The following is a 19,213-nucleotide window of genomic DNA, read 5'->3' on the forward strand; positions in this document are numbered from 1 at the left end:
GAGAAATAGAGGCTATGGAATAATATACAGTCTGAATGATGAACTGGGTAATGGGTTATAACTCATTAACATTATAAAATGTTGAACAAATCCATACCTGATGTATCAATTTTATGCTTCACAAAGATTCATGTGCAAAAAAGTTAAATTATGATCAACCACAAAAAATAAATAAATCTCCAAAAATAGAAAAAATATTTATTTTGTGGTATCACCACAGGTGATGTTTCGAGCCAAGTGGTTCTTCATCAGACACTTTTTTTTTTTAAATCAAAATGTTTATGTTTAAATGTTGACTAATGATCTAAACATTCAATAATTAATCTAGTAAATTTTGATATGATATTGATGGCCATGCTAAATTTTGCTGTAGTAAAACATGTATCATCTCATTTGGAATCAGGAATCACCTCATTAATATTTAATTAATAACATTTATATTTAATTTTTAATTTAATAATTAAAACATAAATATTAAGATGAAAGGAATTGGTGTTTTATTTGCCTCTAAATTGAAGTAGTATATTTTTTTGCTAAAAATGTAATTAAGCATTATCAGCTCTTAAAAGGACGTAGTATTAATAAATGAATGTTGTAATAAATTCCCACATTATTAGTCTATACTTGTAGTAGGTTACAGCTTACAAGTATACAACAATAATATGCGAATTTATTGCACATATTGCAAGGAGCACCTCTGAGGTTATTTTTTAGAACTCATGGCTAATCCTGCTCGAATGAAGATTCCAGTCCGTTTTTTCACTATGATTTTCGACTGGCTGTCAATGAAATTGCGAGTCCTACTATGGCAAAGGTTGCATGAATATTCATTATGTCATACTGACGTTGTGTCGTCATGACCTTCCAGTGGTCAAGTCTCGATACTTCAATATTCATTGGGTCATGCGGACGATGAGTCCTTATCTTCCAATGGTGTTGTTTTGTTTCCCGAATAACAAAATGCTGGGAAAGGATTTATCTGGATAAACATATTTTGGTGGATTTCATTTTAATGCATTTTACACATGGCAGTTTGTAGGCCTACATGGGAAATGAAACGCTTTATTTGTTTTTTTTTCACTCTATATTCAAGGGTATTCTAGAAGGTTTATTAAATCCCAGGGAAAGTTGTAGTGTTCATTATTTATCATGGGAAACTTGATAATCTACAAATAGCCTGCCTGTTTTCCTAGCATTGAATTAGAAAAAGGCTTGGATCCTGAATATTAATTAGGCTATGTAACGCTGACGTTTAGTGCATCCGTTCCAATGGCGAATTTAAAAAAAAAAAAAATCAAATAGTCCGTGCTGACGTCGAGTCGTTTAATTCCAAAAGCGAACGCCGCCTCATGAATATTAACACGGAAGCCTTCGCCATAGCACGATTGGTGGATTCTCCTCCTTGCCGGGCGGCTTTGCTCCGCCCACACTCTTCCAATTGGGATCCTCTGTCGCTGCATCCATTTTTGTGTATTTAAGATATCTTCAAGAATTACCAAACCTGGAGGAAAGCGAGGCACCGGAGCAGAGGGACACCAAAGGGAAAAAAACATTTATTATGAGATGCAAAAGAACTTTTCCAGGACGATGACAGCGATGGGCTAGACAGGATTGAACAGGATGATGGCCAAATAAAAGGCAAGAGGCGCTTTCACATCCTCACAGATCTGGAATAACATCTGAGATTGGCTATTTTATTCACAATGCATCGTTGCTTTATTCATTTCTGTATTGAGCAAGAGGAGGATATTAATCAGGATTGTTCATTTCAATAGTCATTTTAAAAGGACCATCTGTAGGTTATCCATTCCTGCATTGATTGATCTAATGCTGTAGAATCCACCTTATATCTAGTCCATGAGCTTGCATTGTTATCATTTCAATAGTTGTATAATAACTTAACCTCTTTTATAGTGTTGTAAAACATCATAACGGCCATCAGAGATGCTGCTTTGGCGGGTTATAATGCTTTGATTCCTGAGCAACCAAAATGATGATGATTGATCAAACAGACCTTGCATTCATCATGGATTAAGTCTGGTTATTGATCTTCTCCAGCATCGGCGTGTAAAGATGTCTGCTCCAGCCGGGCTCCGCAGCGGGCCTGTCCTGCCGGAGATGCCGGACCTGAGCCACCTCACCGAGGAGGAGAGGAAGATCATCCTCGGTGTCATGGACAGGCAGAAGAAAGAGGAGGAGAAGGAGCAGTCCATGTTGAAGTAAGAGCTTTATGGATCCTATATGCGAGAGGGAAATCTAGCTCGAGCTGAAGGAATGAACGATATTCGTTTGATTTAACACACAGAGCAAATTTGGTGGTAATTTTCAGTCAGAATCACACTTGTGTTTATTAGTCATGTGGAGATCAGGCCTCTGCTTCATTCTCAGCTCTGGGATTGTATTATGCGCCATTTTGCCTTATACAAGTGTACACTTCATAATGACAGCTTCATGGTAGGCTACAATAGCACGCTATTGCGGTTTAATCGATGTGAATATCTAATGTTGTTTTGACCCGAGCGTTGAAGCTGCGGCGCCAGAGATTTCAGCACGACGGCGCTGTCCACTGACTTACAAACCCATCGAATGCCGTTCTCAGTTGTGAAACATGGATCATTTAAAGTTGTTTACACTATAATTGCAATAGTGAAATACTATTATATTCCTTTAGTGGTTGGATTTTGTCGGAAATGTGTTCTCGCTCACATTTGCTGATGTTTAGCTCCTGGAAGTGAGGAAATGGTTCAGTACAGCATGGGGTTCAAACTTCTTGATGCCAGGGATATTTTGACGACCTTGTAAGGGACTAAAATAAATATAATAATGTATAAAGGCCCATTTAGACTGCATGAGTAATAGTTTAGTAACAACATTCACAGATATAGCATATATATATATATATATATATATATATATATATATATATATATATATATATATATATATATATATATAAATAACATTGCAAAATTAAATTATTGGCTTTTGTATCTTCTTCTCCTACCTTTTGTCAGAGTAACATTAGATGTGTACATCTTTTCACTAAAAATGTTGTGTCAATAGAATAAAAATCATGATTTACAACCAGTAACCACTATTGTTCTCAAAATGTTCTGTTTGAAAACCTGCTGTGCAACCAAAACTGCTTCATTCTTAGCTCTGGGATTGTATTGTTTCATGTCTCTTGTTTTATGTTTAGAAAGGTCTGGTTTCATGTTTATAGAATGTTTGGCTTTCAGCAGGCAAGCCAATATGGTTTTGTATTATTTTATGATGCATATATAAACTAAATAGTTCAAATAAATAGGAAACAAAAAAGAGGAGAGTCAAGCATTTGTAATAGTATTTTTTGATTTGTATGACCAGTGCTGGACTTTAGTTACTTTTTATGTAAAGTAGGCTAATGCATTACATTACTTTTCTCCTCTGGGCTGCATGGGCTGGGCTTTCTTGTTTGTTTTTAATAACAAAAAGTTTATTTTTGGCTAATGTAAAGGCATTTTCACACCATAAGTGAAATAAATAAGCCTCAGGCTAAAGGAAATCCAAATTCACACCTGTACAGTAAAGGGTGCAGCTCAAACAAACCTCGCAGTGGTGCGATTCTGAATTACAGAAGAATAAGATGCAGGAAAGTTCAATGTGATGTTTATCAAAGTCATGTTTTGCTTATTGGATCATTGAAGGTCGGTAGCAAAGTCAATGCTTAATAGATTGAGATTAAGTATTTAAAGTATATTTGTGTCAATAATTGGTAAAATAAAGTTACTTCCATTACATTTTTTTTTAAAGTAAGTATATTTACTTTGTTAAATATTTTGTTGTAAATTTAAAAGTAATTTTACTTTACTAGTTACTTGAAAAAGTAACCTGATTATGTCAATTAATTACTTGTAATGCGTTACACTAGGTTTAAGCCTTGTCTGTGAAACCAGGGGAAAGTTGATCAGCTTTAAGTCTGTGAATAGTTGAAAATTTTTGTTTCTATTTGCAATTTCTTAACGCCTCTTAAAACAAGCTAATGTTTTCAAAGGCTTATTATGGCTCAGGACTTCTCAGATTTCTCCCAGCTAGTGATTTGCTAGCATTATGCAATGAATGTATGCACAAACTCTATGATTCAAACAGGAAACATGAGCGAGCGTGTAGCATCTTTAGCCCCTGGATTTCTTTTTGTTATGGCGTGGAGACAGGCTTCTATCATTAGGTAAATATTAACACTGCAGCATGGAAATAGGGCCGATTCCGTGCAATAAGTGAAGTAAACATGAGTCACAGACGTAAAGCGGACTGCCACCTCGGTGCTGGTGTGTGTGTGTGTTTTAGGTGAGTCACTTGATCCCTCCCTCTTAAACACACACATCCACCATTCATAGTTTCGAGAGAGCGACAGAGATGCGGAGTGCTGATGTCATGTAAGGGAGGGTGATGGTTGGGTAGTATCAGTGTGGATGCAGTCACGAGGCCTCTGATCTTTTCTAGAGTAGTGTGCAAACGGCCGGTGTAGAGTTACACAACAACACGGCGGCTTGTTGGCCCCTGACTGTTACTTATACTGAACAGTGAATGTGCAGAGCTGCTGCCCGTGTCATGTGACTCAAAGCCTGATCACATTCTCATTGCTGGTCCACAAGGCCATGCCTTCGTTTGTGTTATTTAAAGGGGTCATATCATCATAATATGCATTGTTTTTTTTTTTTCTAGACCAGGGGTATGAAACTCCGTTTCTCGAGGGCCACGATCCCTGATCCAACACACATACCTGTAGTTCTCAGATAATCTTTGATTAGCTGGATCAGGTACGATCTGCAAGGTTCTGAAGGTTCTGCAGAGCAGAAGGTGCTACTCTCAGACAGTAATAGCACACGATTTGACTTTACCACATTATACCTTTTTCATTAGTTCTTCTGGTCTTTAGGATTAACAATAGCTTATCCGTCATACTTCCTCCTTGCCACGATGGCTGGGAAAAGTTTTTGGTGTTGTTGATGTGGTTTCTGATTTTGTGGACGTTCTTAATGAGCAATTTCTGCTGCTCAATTTCAATAAAAAAACTCTTTTTGCATTGGTTACAAAGTTTTTAGCATGATGGTTCTGGAACTAGACTTAGTCTAGTAAAAGGTGGTGATGGAGAACAAGCAGGTTAACTGGTTGACTGGACATAAATGAGATTTTTAACTCTGGTTGTTGCACCATAAATCTCAGCATAACCATGGCGGTCAGGCCACGGGATGTTCCTTTTTTAAAGAGGCATAAACGCAAATACACAACAGTGGCTGTAAGCCAGATAAGGGAATCCTGGGAGAATGAAGAGATGGAAAAAGTCCTTTGTAGAAGTGTTTGCCAACTTCCTGTCATCTCACTGGATGAGCCACAAAGAAATTGAAACAAATCCAGAAAGAGAGAGATGGAGAGCAAGGGAGAGTTTTAGTAGCTGAAAGTGAGAGTGTGCCAAGGGATGTGTTCATAGGGTATGAAAGAGGCTGAAAGAATGAGAGACAGGATGTTGAAGAGATTTGACTGGAGATAGATTGCATGGAGAGAGCAGTTGTTGCAGATTTGTTGTGTTATTATCCAGGGGGTTGCCCTGGGATCGCAGAGGCCTATGGGTAAGAACGAGGCCTGTATCACACTGTGAAAGTAAGTGCACTCAAGTTGGTGAATACTTCCCACAATCATCTATATTTGCCTATGTATATTCTTTCTGTCTTTTTCTCACTGTCTCCAGACTTTTGAAATGAGGATGATTGACAGTAGAAAGCGGCCAGCCTTACACTATACACTCACCTAAAAGATTATTAGAACACCATACTGATACTGTGTTTGACCCCTTTCAACTTCAGAACTGTCTTAATTCTACGTGGCATTGATTCAACAAGGTGCTGAAAGCTTTAGAAATGTTGGCCCATATTGATAGGATAGCATCTTGCAGTTGATGGAGATTTGTTGGATGCACATCCAGGGCACGAAGCTCCCGTTCCACCACATCCCAAAGATGCTCTATTGGGTTGAGATCTGGTGACTGTGGGGGCCATTTTAGTACAGTGAACTCATTGTCATGTTCAAGAAACCAATTTGAAATGATTTGAGCTTTGTGACATGGTGCATTATCCTCCTGGACGTAGCCATCAGAGGATGAGTATATGGTGATCATAAAGGGATGGACATGGTCAGAAACAATGCTCAGGTAGGCAGTGGTATTTAAACAATGACAAATTGGCACTAAGTGGCCTAAAGTGTGCCAAGAAAACATCCCCCACACCATTACACCACCACCACCAGCCTGCACAGTGGTAACAAAGCATGATGGATCCATGTTCTCATTCTGTTTACGCCAAATTCTGACCTTACCATCTGAATGTCTCAACAGAAATCGAGACTCATCAGAACAGGCAACATTTTTCCAGTCTTTAACTGTCCAATTTTGGTGAAATTGTGCAAATTGTATCCTGTTTTTTCCTATTTGTAGTGGAGATGAGTGGTACCCGGTGGGGTCTTCTGCTGTTGTAGCTCATCCGCCTCAAGGTTGTTCGTGTTGGGGCATGACAAATACTTTGCTGCATACCTCGGTTGTAACGAGTGGTTATTTGAGTCAAAGTTGCTCTTCTATCAGCTTGAATCAGTCGGCCCATTCTCCTCTGACCTCTAGCATTAACAAGGCATTTTAGCCCACAGGACTGCCGCATACTGGATGTTTTTCCCTTTTCACCATTCTTTGTAAACCCTAGAAATGGTTGTGCATGAAAATCCCAGTAATTGAGCAGACTGTGAAATACTCAGACCGGCTCGTCTGGGACCAACAACCATGCCATGCTCTAAATTGCTTAAATCATCTTTCTTTCCCATTCTGACATTCAGTTTGGAGTTCAGGAGATTGTCTTGACCAGGACCACACTCCTAAATGCATTGATGCAACTGCCATGTGATTGGTTGATTAGATAATTGCATTAATGAGAAATTTAACAGGTGTTCCTAATAATCCTTTAGGTGAGTGTAAGTTGGTCAGCTAGTGTATCTGCGTTTTAATACGCCTCTGGTCACAGAGAATTTTAGATTAACGCTGAGGCTTTTTAGGTTGAGTAGAGTGAGACTCTCTTTTTGAGAGAATGAGACTCTTTGTTTGCTGGCTTCCATGGCTGCTGCAATACGCTGTTTTTTGCCAAGAGTCAAAATACTATTGGGTAAATTAGCAGTGGGCGGGATCACACAGAACACACAGTCACAAAACCAAGAATAAACTAGACCAAAGTGAAATAACACTGACATGTCGATTTTGTTTGTTTTTTGCACACAAAAAGTATTCTTGTCTGGAATACGTTTGTGTGGTTTTTATATCCAAAAACATCATAGCTAATAAGTAATAGGCTATTTTCTACAGTGGTTTTGAGGCTCTTTCCAAAACGCTGGGTTTTGATGGGCGTGCCGCACTGGAGACTTGGAAGTAAACGCCCACGGCTAGGATTGGATAAGATTTGCATATTTAATGAGCTTCAGCTCCACTCCAGTGTTATTTCACTTACAGCTCTTACAGGTTGTTGGCCATTGTTTCGTTGCTTCTATTGCTCTCCCCTTTTTTTGTTAAGTCGCTTTGGATAAAAGCGTCTGCTAAATGATTAAATGTAAATGTTCTCAGTTGAGTTCACATTAGGGAGTGATTGTTTTGAAAGCGGCAACCGGGATGATTTGTAACCGTTGTAAAACGGGCTCGTAAACGTCTTTATTTAACAAGCACAATGATTTATTTCTCATCCACCCACGATTGATTGGAATATTATTTCTGTATTACATGACCCACACAATCTGTGAATATAAGCGTGTACACACACACACACACACACACACACGCACACACACAGGACTACTATAAGCCTACATATAAAAAAGACATGTTGCTCACATAAGTTTGTTGCACCATTCCTGTCAGAACCAATATAGAAGAAGGCACAACATTGTGTCTGCAAACCCCGCCCCTGATAGTCAACTTGTTTACAAACGATTCCGTAGTGAAATGAAGCGAACACACAAACGTTCTTCCCCACGTCAGCTGGAACTTCATTAAAAATAATGTAGTATCAAACATTCCTAATATTATGTTCCAAAGGAATCTTATGCAGGGACTGTTCTTCCACAATATCTTGCTATCTTCTTCGACGTATTTATTGCTGCTGGCTAGCATGATCCGATGAGTCGGGGGAGTGGCTACTTTATTACACGTGCTTATGATTCTGTAGAGACAGTGTTTTGACCACTAGATGACGTCAGGATGAAGCACATGATCGTTTTCTGGGCCTGGTGTCTATAAAAGCTTGTCTTTGACTAACAAGGAAGGTTTCAGCTTTGGAATTCACAGGATAATCTTATATGGCCATGACCTTATTTATATATCAAAAGCTCAAGGGGAAGTTGATTTCTCATTTCATCACCCCTTTAAACCAGATTTGGCTAATTGGACACAACATAGTATTTTATACAGGGATAAAGGCTACGTCAATTAGCATTGAAGTATTAAGTATTTATTTATTAAGTATTAATAAACTTTATTAACATTAAAATAAAGATAGTTTAAGAAGGATAAACCATATATTGTTGTAGTCAGGTGTTTATTAGTCATGTTTAATCAATCAAAGCATTTTAACCTTGTGTTTTTGTTCAGCTACAGAGATCTGCCTATAGAAATTTCCTGGAGTGACGTGTGCATGGACTATAGGTCACAGACACACGTCCACTTTTTTTTAGTGTCTTATCACCCAAAGGATTCTGAAGAACAGTTCTGAAACGTAAAGTAGGATCGAGCTGGCCGTTGCCATATTAGCAGCACGTTATCATGCGTCACTCCCGGATAATAGAAAATGAGCAGAGGCAGGACGTGGGCAGAGTTGAGGTGACGTGATGAATAACAGACAGCAGACAAACAGCTATCCACCTGTCACTTAAAGTGGCCACGCCCTTAATTATGCAGAACTTTATGGTTTTGTATAAAGTAAATTATTGAGTTTTAAATAAAAATCACTTCCCCCACAGTTGACATGAAGGGCAGAATTAGCTGTAAAGACCAAAACCAAAATTTGTACCAGGCTGTAAACATGTTTTTTTCCTGCTGTAAAGTGATACTCTGCTCCTTTCTGGAGCCTGTCCCTAGTGGCCAGTCGATGAAAAATCTGTCTTTAAGAGATACTGCGGGAGGTTGCCGCTTGGACGTGCGTTATTCTACTTCTGCGGGGTATATTTAGAGTTTCTGGCCAAGAGTGCCCGCTAGCTTTCAGATGGAGCACCATTTACTGCTGATCCCAGAGCCATGCTTCACTAACAAGCTGCGCAAAAAAAAAAAAATTGCAGCCCTTGCCAAATCATATGTGGTTTGATTAATCGTGCAGCCTTAGAATTTTTTTGCTTTAATACAGTTAAAAACAATTACAGGTCCTTTTCAAAAAATTTGCATGTTGTGATAAAGTTCATTATTTTCCATAATGTAATGATAAAAATTAAACTTTCATATATTTTAGATTCACTGCACACCAACTGAAATATTTCAGGTCTTTTATTGTTTTAATACTGATGATTTTGGCATACAGCTCATGAATTCCTGTCTCAAAAAAATAGCATATCATGAAAAGGTTCTCTAAACTAGGTATTAACCTAGGCCCGTATTTATCAAACATCTTAGAATTACTCACAAGAACACTGCTAAGAATTGACTTAAGAGTAAAAAAATTCTTGGCTCAAAGCTGCGCTTAAAAGTTAGTTATCAAGCATCCCAATCATACTTTAAGTAACGTGTAGGACTAAATCTTAAGTGCTAGTCTTAGAGTGGATTTACGACACTTTGCTGTGCCACAAATGGAATTTTGGATGATGTCATAGGCATGAACCAATCACTGAATAGATGTCCTTATTTAAGAATATAAAGATAAATTCACATTGAATGGTGAAATTCCTAAGAGGATTTTATATTCAATACACATTTGACAATAAAGAGTTTTCAAGAGAATACATTATAATATACACATTTTAAATGAAAGATAAAATGTTTTCATCCATGTAATTATTTTTTTTAAAACTGGTTTGTTGTTAAATTGCCTATATATAGCCTAGATTTTTTTATACATATAATCAGCCACCATGGATTCCAAAAGAAAACCGACATGGCAGGAGAGAGAAACGATCGCTACTGCTTGCTGAATTACTCGAACAGTGTTTTTTTTATTTTTTTATTTTTTTTTTTATAAAACCCAACATTAACCAGTGCTGAAAAAGATGATGTCTGCTCTGTCTAAACGATACTGTTTGATTAACTATTTGTCGTCAAACATTTAGAACACATTCTCCCTCTAGTGAAAGATTTGCGCACGTCTCTGTCTCCATAGCGCCATCACAAGCCCCTACTGGCAACTCCTAACCACTTGAGAGACCTCTCGAGCTGTCTTAAATAACTGGGAGAGTAAGAGTGATTCTTAGCTTTAAGAAATTTGATAACTTGCTTTTATACTTAAGTTTGAAAGTAGGAGTAAATGTCATGAATTCTCAGCACTTAAGACTAAAATAGCACTTTGAGAAGCTTGATAAATACGGGCCCTAATCATCTGAATCAACTAATTAACTCTAAACACCTGCAAAAGATTCCTGAGGCTTTTAAAAACTCCCAGCCTGGTTCATTACTCACAATCATGGGTAAGACTGCCGACCTGACTGCTGTCCAGAAGGCCATCATTGACACCCTCAAGCGAGAGGGTAAGACACAGAAAGAAATTTCTGAACGAGTAGGCTGTTCCCAGAGTGCTGTATCAAGGCACCTCAGTGGGAAGTCTGTGGGAAGGAAAAAGTGTGGCAAAAAACGCTGCACAACGAGAAGAGGTGACCGGAACCTGAGGAAGATTGTGGAGAAGGACCGATTCCAGACCTTGGGGGACCTGCGGAAGTAGTGGACTGAGTCTGGAGTAGAAACATCCAGAGCCACCGTGAACAGGCGTGTGCAGGAAATGAGCTACAGGAGCCGCATTCCCCAGGTCAAGACACTTTTGGGCAACAGGAAAGCAGCACTGGACTGTTGCTCAGTGGTCTAAAGAACTTTTTGTCGGATGAAAGCAAATTTTGCATGTCATTCGGAAATCAAGGTGCCAGAGTCTGGAGGAAGACTGGGGAGAAGGAAATGCCAAAATGCCTGAAGTCCAGTGTCAAGTGCCCACAGTCAGTGATGGTCTGGGGTGCCATGTCAGCTGCTGGTGTTGGTCCACTGTGTTTTATCAAGGGCAGGGTCAATACAGCTCGCTATCAGGAGATTTTGGAGCACTTAATGCTTCCATCTGCTGAAAAGCTTTATGGAGATGAAGATTTCGTTTTTTCAGCACGACCTGGCACCTGCTCACAATGCCAAAACCACTGATAAATGGTTTACTGACCATGGTATTACTGTGCTCAATTGGCCTGCCAACTCTCCTGACCTGAACCCCATAGAGAATCTGTGGGATATTGTGAAGAGAAAGTTGAGAGACTCAAGACCCAACACTCTGGATGAGCTTAAGGCCGCTATCGAAGCATCCTGGGCCTCCAGCACCTCAGCAGTGCCACAGGCTGATCGCCTCCATGCCACGCCGCATTGAAGCAGTCATTTCTGCAAAAGGATTCCCGACCAAGTATTGGGTGCACAACTAAACATAATTATTTGAAGGTTGACTTTTTTGTATTAAAAACACTTTTCTTTTATTGGTCGGATGAAATATGCTAATTTTTTGAGACAGGAATTTTGGGTTTTAATGAGCTGTGTGCAAAAATCATCAGTATTAAAACAATAAAAGACCTGAAATATTTCAGTTGGTGTGCAATGAATCTAAAATATATGAAAGTTTATTTCATTTGCTTCATTTGTTTATTTCATTTGAAATTTGCTTCTAGTGTTTGCCAGTTTTATGCATCAACCGGTCAGTAATTGGACTGTGGGTGTGCTGTCTGAGGCTGAGACTGGCATTTGTTCATAGGCTGAAATCATTTCCGTTAGTAATCACAGAAATTCCTCTTCAAATCCGTCTGTAGATTCTGATAGTGAGAAGTTGAGGAACGCTGTGACCTGAATTGTAGTGCACATGGCATCCCCTGCTACCATGTAAAGAACCTCTGTGAGACCCCCCTCCCCCCACACACATCTTGTCGCCCCCGGGGGGACGAGCCGCAGCGAGGCTCAATCCACACTGCAGAACACGCCAAATGGCTCCATCCTGCTCATTAGCGTCTTCCATCAGCATGCTAGCTGGCATGTGGGACGTTAATGGGTTGGTTTGTAAAATCACCGGGTGTTGGTTAACCAAAAGTTAAGGGTGTGTCTTTTAGCTCTATTCCAAAACCTAGGGAGCTGCCTTATGGCCTAGATACAGTAGGTATCTGTCTTCTAAGACGGCATTCTAAAAGGAAATCCCCAATGTGACTGATTTGGAACGTTCTACATGTGCTGCATGCAAATCACACACACACACACACACACACACACACACACACACACACACACACACACGCACACACGCACACACATATATATTTAGCTACAAATAGATCAATATCGAATTGAACCAAGATCTGATCACAAGTTTGTGAATCAAAATTTGCATTATTGCTTTATGGGAGCAGCATGATTATATATGTATATATACAATATATATTGATAATAGTACAAAAAATAACTAATGCTGTAAACTATTCATGAAACTATGTTAACTGATTTGCAGACGAATGTAAATTGCGTTGCTTAAGCTGCAACATTAAAGCACCAAAACTGTATTTTTTGGTATTTATTAGCAATAACTATTTTATGTCTAAATGTACTTATTCATTTCATATTAAAATGAACAGAATTTGAAAATCATCACCTTTATTTATATAGCACATTCACAATGCAGATTGTTTCAAAACAGCTTCACATCACAAAGCTTATTGTAATATATTGAATGGCAAGCATGCTACAAATAATTTTTAATGAAGTTTTGTTTGCGGAAACTAAAATCTAACTAAAGTCTTGGTTCATCAAAATGAGATTCGGTTAAAACAAAGAAATCAATAATTCATCCCAGCCTAATAAAATAGCCAGTTTTTAGATGCATATTTGCAACGTGTTTTAGTACAGAATGAATTGTAAGTGAAATCTCTTTCTTGTCCACCATATTGAATATATTTTAACTTGTTGCACTGCAATTTGGTATTGCATGTCAAGAAATTTACATAATTAAGTTTCGAAAAGTGCATTGTGTTGTGTGTGTATGATGGCCGATCAGCTTCTGTTTGTTTGCGTTATCAAAATTACTAAAACTTAAGCTAAAATTTGAATTTAAAAATGAAAGCTAATTTAAAATATTTATAAATTCTCTAGTATGTAAAAATAGCTAGTATATTAGAACTAAATCCTACTGAAATTACCTACTGTATGTCCCACAATGCAATGTGGTTGACCTGATTTTACATTTCCATGTAGTAAATGAACCTGAAACTGTTATTTTTATAATTGGACTGTCAAATTATTATTTTTTTAACAAAAGCTGATTTAAAAAAATTCAAAACCAGCTTCCACTGAATTAAACATGTGAGAAGACATGTTTCCTCTATACAGAAAATGGCGTATGTTGTGCAGTACATTTGTTGACTCATCAGTAAAGCAGAATAAATGACCTCAAACTAACATGCTGTGATATGCAGTGTATGAGTAAAACAGAACTCAGCCAGTTTCCGGTGCAGCGGAAGCGCCCAGCATGAGTATAGTACACAGAGCGGTACGTCACAGCGCTGAGAAACCCAACACTCCTGTTGTATAGTTCTGTCCTGCTATTGCATAAGGCTGACCCGGCATGCTGGGAAACACGGAGAAAGAGAGAACATGCTGATCACTGTGCAGCGTTCAGAAGAGTTCTGGCACAAATGCAATCCGCCTTGATGTTTCTCAGTTTGCTTTACCTTTATGGGTATGTGGAGTGTTTGTGTTAATGTAAAACCTCATAGTGATTACAGACAGGTTCCCTAAAGTGATAGTTAACAAAATAAAATAATACCGACAACATTTAAAGACCCCTGTGGTAAAAAACAACTTTTTAATGTTGTTTACTTGTCTATGTTGTGTTTTTTATATGCTTTCAGATAAACCATGTGCAAATTCAGTCAACTGTAAAAATACAGTCAGTCCACACCATTGCTGAGAATGTTAAAACTGCAGCACACCCAAGACAGAGTCAAAGTGAACTTTCATAAACTAAAAATGTGACTAGTAAATTCTTAGTATACCTATTAGTATGATCTTTACTTGTAGAAGTTGCAGTACAAACTAAAAACTGTTGTAAACTAGTTGTGTAGTCAATGTTTACTACAGTTACACTTTACTAAGGCCCTGTCCACACAAAGCCAGAGCTTTCCCAATCCCATCTTTTTTTTAATCCTCCTTTCAAGAAATCTGCGTCCACACGAGATCACAGAAACCGACTCAAAACGATGTGGTATACATGCCAGGCCAGTGGGTGGCGCTGTAATTATGCCACACAAATACACCAAAAACAGAGAAGAAGAGTTGTGGCTAGAAGGGGAATAGCAGTGGTAGAGGTGAGGCAAAATCGTATGATAAAATAACAATAAATACATTTGCTACTTAACAGATGTGTTTTATTAACGCCTACACCTACCCCAACCCTAAACCTGTCCTTACAATAATGCAAATATGGTAATTAAATGATGCAATATTGATGTGCGCATGCCCAGTGCCCATAGCTGTACCCCTTTAGTATTTCAACGTAGTGGGATGACATCACCGTTTCACAAAATATACGGATTCATGCTTCCAAAATGCCGATTGAAACACTATATACTTCTAGTACATTGATAGTACCAGGGTTGCCAACTTTTCAGTTCAGGTTGGAGTGAGAATTTATTTCGATTTTAATTTAGTATCAATTCATATGTAGTATATAGCTTACTGTACATAATAAGAAACAATTAGTTTGTCTTAGCACTATTTTAGCACTATTTTAAACATTTCTTGGGTCAAATTATGTGCTTTAACTAATTAATATTCACTTGTATGCTTATATGTATCATTATTCATTAAAATATTAGGATGCTAAGTCCTAATATGATGAATAAGTTATTAACATTTTAAAATTTCACATTTAAAGAAATCTAGTGTTTGATCATATCTAAATATTTATTCAAATGGAAGACTGGTTTTGAGCAACTAGATTAGATACATTTATTAAAACGCCATAAGGCAACTATAATGGCATTACAAACTAACATTATTGTTTTTTAAGCAACAAAATGACTCTAATTTACCTCTTTGAATCGGAATTCTCTATTTTAACCTTAATTACTACACAAATTGAAATATAAATAATAAAAAATATTAAAATAAATATATTTTAAGTGGTCATTACTTATGTAGTAGTAGCCTATTTAGTAGCCTATAGATCTCTTCAAAATATTCAATAAACATTATTAAACTAAAATATAGAACACTTATTTAATTGAAAAATAATAACGCTGTATGGTCACATTTGTCATCTATGAGTGTGACCAATTAGTAAGGAATACCTGAGGGCTAAATACAAGAATAAAATTAATGTTAACAATGCATCTCTATCACTCTCCATAACAAAACAATCCTGTGGATATGGCTAACTTAATAATCAATACTAATCAATCTACTGTTTACTAAAACTTGCTGAAAACACCTGCATAGTGAAGCTGTTGTGTATCCGCTTAAGCCCTTCAAATGCATTGACACCACGCTAGAATTATTGAGCGCTCCATATACCCCGTGACTGCGCGCGCCGCCGGGAGACGAGAGCATGTCGCAACTCCGCTTTTCAACGCCTCTGGCTTTAACATTGTCGCCAAAATGCTATTCATTGTTTGAATTTCGCATTAGAACTTAATAATAATAATGATAAAAGCTATAGGCCTAGCTTTGTCTAATATAAAAAGCAGGTTTGGCAATTTGGCGTGAGATGAAGTTGGGCAGCGTGAGAGCGTGACACAGAGCCTGAAAGCGTGTGTGTCACGCCAAATGCGTGAGAGTTGGCAACCCTGCATGGCTTCCCCCACCTACCCACTTTTTAAAACAAAGTTACGCCACTTCATCACATTATGGATAACTTTTGATTCACTATATGTCTGTGTTGTTTACATTATATGCACTTATGCAAACAAAATTATTGCCAACAAAACAATCAACGCAATTTCACTGACCACCTGTAATGATATGCAAATCCAACGGGCCTTGCTTATAAACCATTCGTCACCGAAAATGCCAGGAACAAATTTGAAAAACAAACTGCATCCACTGTTTCCTTAACACTGGGTTCTTTGGGAAGCTGAATATGGTTATCTTTCCCTCACAACCAAAGTTTCTTCTTTTGGTGACACTTTTAAGATACACCTTGTCGACTTGCGTTACCTGAATGATGGGCGTGCTCTCGCTCCTGCTCTGAGTGCAGAATTTTCCGGGAGAAATGTACATACAAGGATTTTCTGGGACTTCATACAAGACCATACTCTGAAAAAAAAAACCTTAACGGAACTTCTGAGAAACCGAGTGTTTTTGGCACAGAAATACTTTGTCATACGCCCAACTCATTTTTTTTTTTTTTTTAGCTTTGGTCATGTTTAGCATGAAAATCCAACTCTTCAACTGTGTAAAAACTCATAAACGCATGCATGAAATAGCATTAGACCCCTCTTTTAAGTCAAAATGAGTGCAGACATGTGAGAATGTGACGTGGCACCGGTTCATCTGAAGCTGATTGCATGCAAATCCTGGAGAGCCTCGCATTATTAAGGGGCGACTATAAATAGCTTTGGACTGAAGTCGCTCGCTTTGCTCTGTTGGGGTAGTAAAAGAACTAGCAGTCAGATCACGTTGCATTAGGCAACATTCACCTCCCATGATTCCATTGAATGACTGTTTAATAAAGAGATGCCAAACACACTCAGTGTACTTTAAACATCACTTTAGACAGAACAGTTTGCCTTTTTAGAGTCAGGTTTAATGTTTGGTTCTTATGACGCTTAATGTAAGTGTACAGTGAGCAACTGATTCTCAGTGGGAGCTTTAAAAGTTTAAAAGTTTGGGTCGGTATGACATTTTTAATGATTTTCAAATGCTGCATTTATTTGCAAAACTGTAATATTGTGATACAATTGTCTGTTTTATATTTTATTATATTAAAAAAATGTAATTGATTCCTGTGAATATTCAGCATCGTTACTCCAGTCTTCAGTCACATGATCTTTCATAAAACAGTCTAATATACTGTTTTGCTGCTCAAGAAACATTTCTAATTATTATCAATGTTGAAAACAGTTAACACTTAAAAGTTAATGCTTAATATTTTTGTGGGAAACTTTTCTTAGGATGTATTTGAATATAGAAATATTTTGTAACATTGTAAATGTGTTTATTGTCCCTTTTGATCAAGTTAAAGCATCTTTGCTGAATAAAAGTATGGTCGTCAAGCTTCGAACGGCATAGCTGTTTACAGTGTTTAGCTTATTTTCCAAATCCCCTAATAAACCAACATTTATCTGACGCATGATACCGATGGCTGGTGTGGACCTCATGAACAGAAGAAACATGATGCTGTTTAAAGTGTTTGCTTGGGGAAACCCCCTGCCATTGTTAATGCAATAAATAATCAGATCATATACATAATCACACACACATCTCCAGCTCTGCTTGGCATTCAGATTTGACATGCATTTTAGTTTTCATGTTCCTGCAATGGCTGTGCAGGGGATTACGATCTCTCTAAAGTAATAGGATGGAAATTTGCTTGTCTGTAGTAAAAACAAATGGGTGCATGGAATATCAGTGTGTGACCCACATGCAAGCTCGCTTTAGAGGTCGTGCTGTTGAAGTTTAGAATCTGTTCTGTCTGGAAAGGTTGATTTGTATATAAACTAATTCAGGTTTCTATAATGTTTTTCAGGGCAAGAACCCCTTACTCATTAGAGACATGGAGCAGATACACAATCAAATGTCTAAAAGAGCTACATATTAAGCATATAGCCTTCGAAACTAACTATATTATGATTAAGAATAAGATTATGTTAAGACCGTAGATCAGAACTATGCACGTTATTGTTGTATAACTTGCCTTGGTTAAAATTGAGATTCATGCATCATAATAAACAACATGCTGCGATTAAAAATAACAATTCATTGTTTGCAGTTGTTGTAAATTATTTTAATTGATTTGCAGAATCATACATTTATTTTACTAAAAAAAAATTTTTTTTTATTTTATTTTTACTGTCAGATAGACAAACATTTACTTGAACTTTAGTTTCAAGTTTATTAAAACATTGTAATTTTCCTGTGAAATGGACAATCATGAATCAAATCAATAGGCATACATGAATCAATACAGTGGGGCAAAAAAGTATTTTTTTTTATCAAAAAAGAAATGCCATTACTCTCTGACCCTTGGAGCGTACAGTTAACACTAGACTCTAACAGTCAACATAAGAATACAGATAAACACAGTTCAATTATAAATAATGGAGAGGCCTGTAATTTCCATCATAGGTATACTTACATTTTTTTTCCAGAAAATCACATTGTCTGATTTTAAAGAATGTATCTGCAAATTATGGTGGGAAATAAGTAGTGCAACTTTGACTTCCCTAGTTCAACAGAAGAAAAAAGCTCACATGGAACAACTGGATGAGTAAATGATGACAGAGCTTTATTTTGGGGGGGAATTATCCATTTAAGGATATTGTTTTTGTCAAGCAGTGGGTTTCTGAGTTGTGTCTGTCCCATTTTCCTAATCTAATCTCTGTACTCCATCTGGGAAGTATTAAAATGAGTTTTTGCATGTTCTTAAAGGAACAGTTCACCTTAACTTTCTTTCATCATTTACTCACCCTCAGTTGTTCTGAAACTCTTTATCTTGCATATAACATTCCTGTCATTCATGTTTGCACATATTAGAAACTATAATTAATATAAGATGTCACTGTTCTTGTATGTTTGCTGTCATACAGGTTTGGAATGACAGGGTGACGAATAAACTTCCACCAAAAATCTTTTTTGGACGAACTTTTTATTAAACAAACTTTAAAGTGTGTAACCTGAAGTTTTTTTTCAATATTGAAAGAAAGAAAAAAAACTCTGATATTCAAAGGTTTGGTGGCAGTAATATAAATTAAGAAATTAATACTTTTATTTAACAAAAGCACATTTTAAATACAT

At 37.4% G+C, this 19,213-nt stretch overlaps 1 protein-coding gene across 30 annotated transcripts in view; it reads left to right on the top strand.

The window, feature by feature from the left end:
• The first annotated feature begins 1,425 nt into the window (after positions 1-1,425).
• Positions 1,426-19,213, top strand: part of rims2a (regulating synaptic membrane exocytosis 2a) — a 307,760-nt gene continuing 289,972 nt past the window's right edge. For 7 of the 30 annotated variants that reach the window (XM_067448028.1, XM_067448022.1, XM_067448025.1 and 4 more), the window contains exons 1-2: positions 1,427-1,638; positions 2,059-2,219. In XM_067448028.1, coding sequence (XP_067304129.1) covers positions 2,074-2,219 — 146 coding nt within the window. In that variant the 5' untranslated portion in view covers positions 1,427-1,638; positions 2,059-2,073. Of the gene's footprint in view, positions 1,639-2,058; positions 2,220-19,213 lie in introns of all 30 variants that reach the window. The other 23 variants (XM_067448031.1, XM_067448020.1, XM_067448021.1 and 20 more) reach the window with 5 other exon arrangements.

This window comes from Pseudorasbora parva, chromosome 7 (assembly GCF_024679245.1).
Source record: "Pseudorasbora parva isolate DD20220531a chromosome 7, ASM2467924v1, whole genome shotgun sequence".
Taxonomy (NCBI): domain Eukaryota; kingdom Metazoa; phylum Chordata; class Actinopteri; order Cypriniformes; family Gobionidae; genus Pseudorasbora; species Pseudorasbora parva.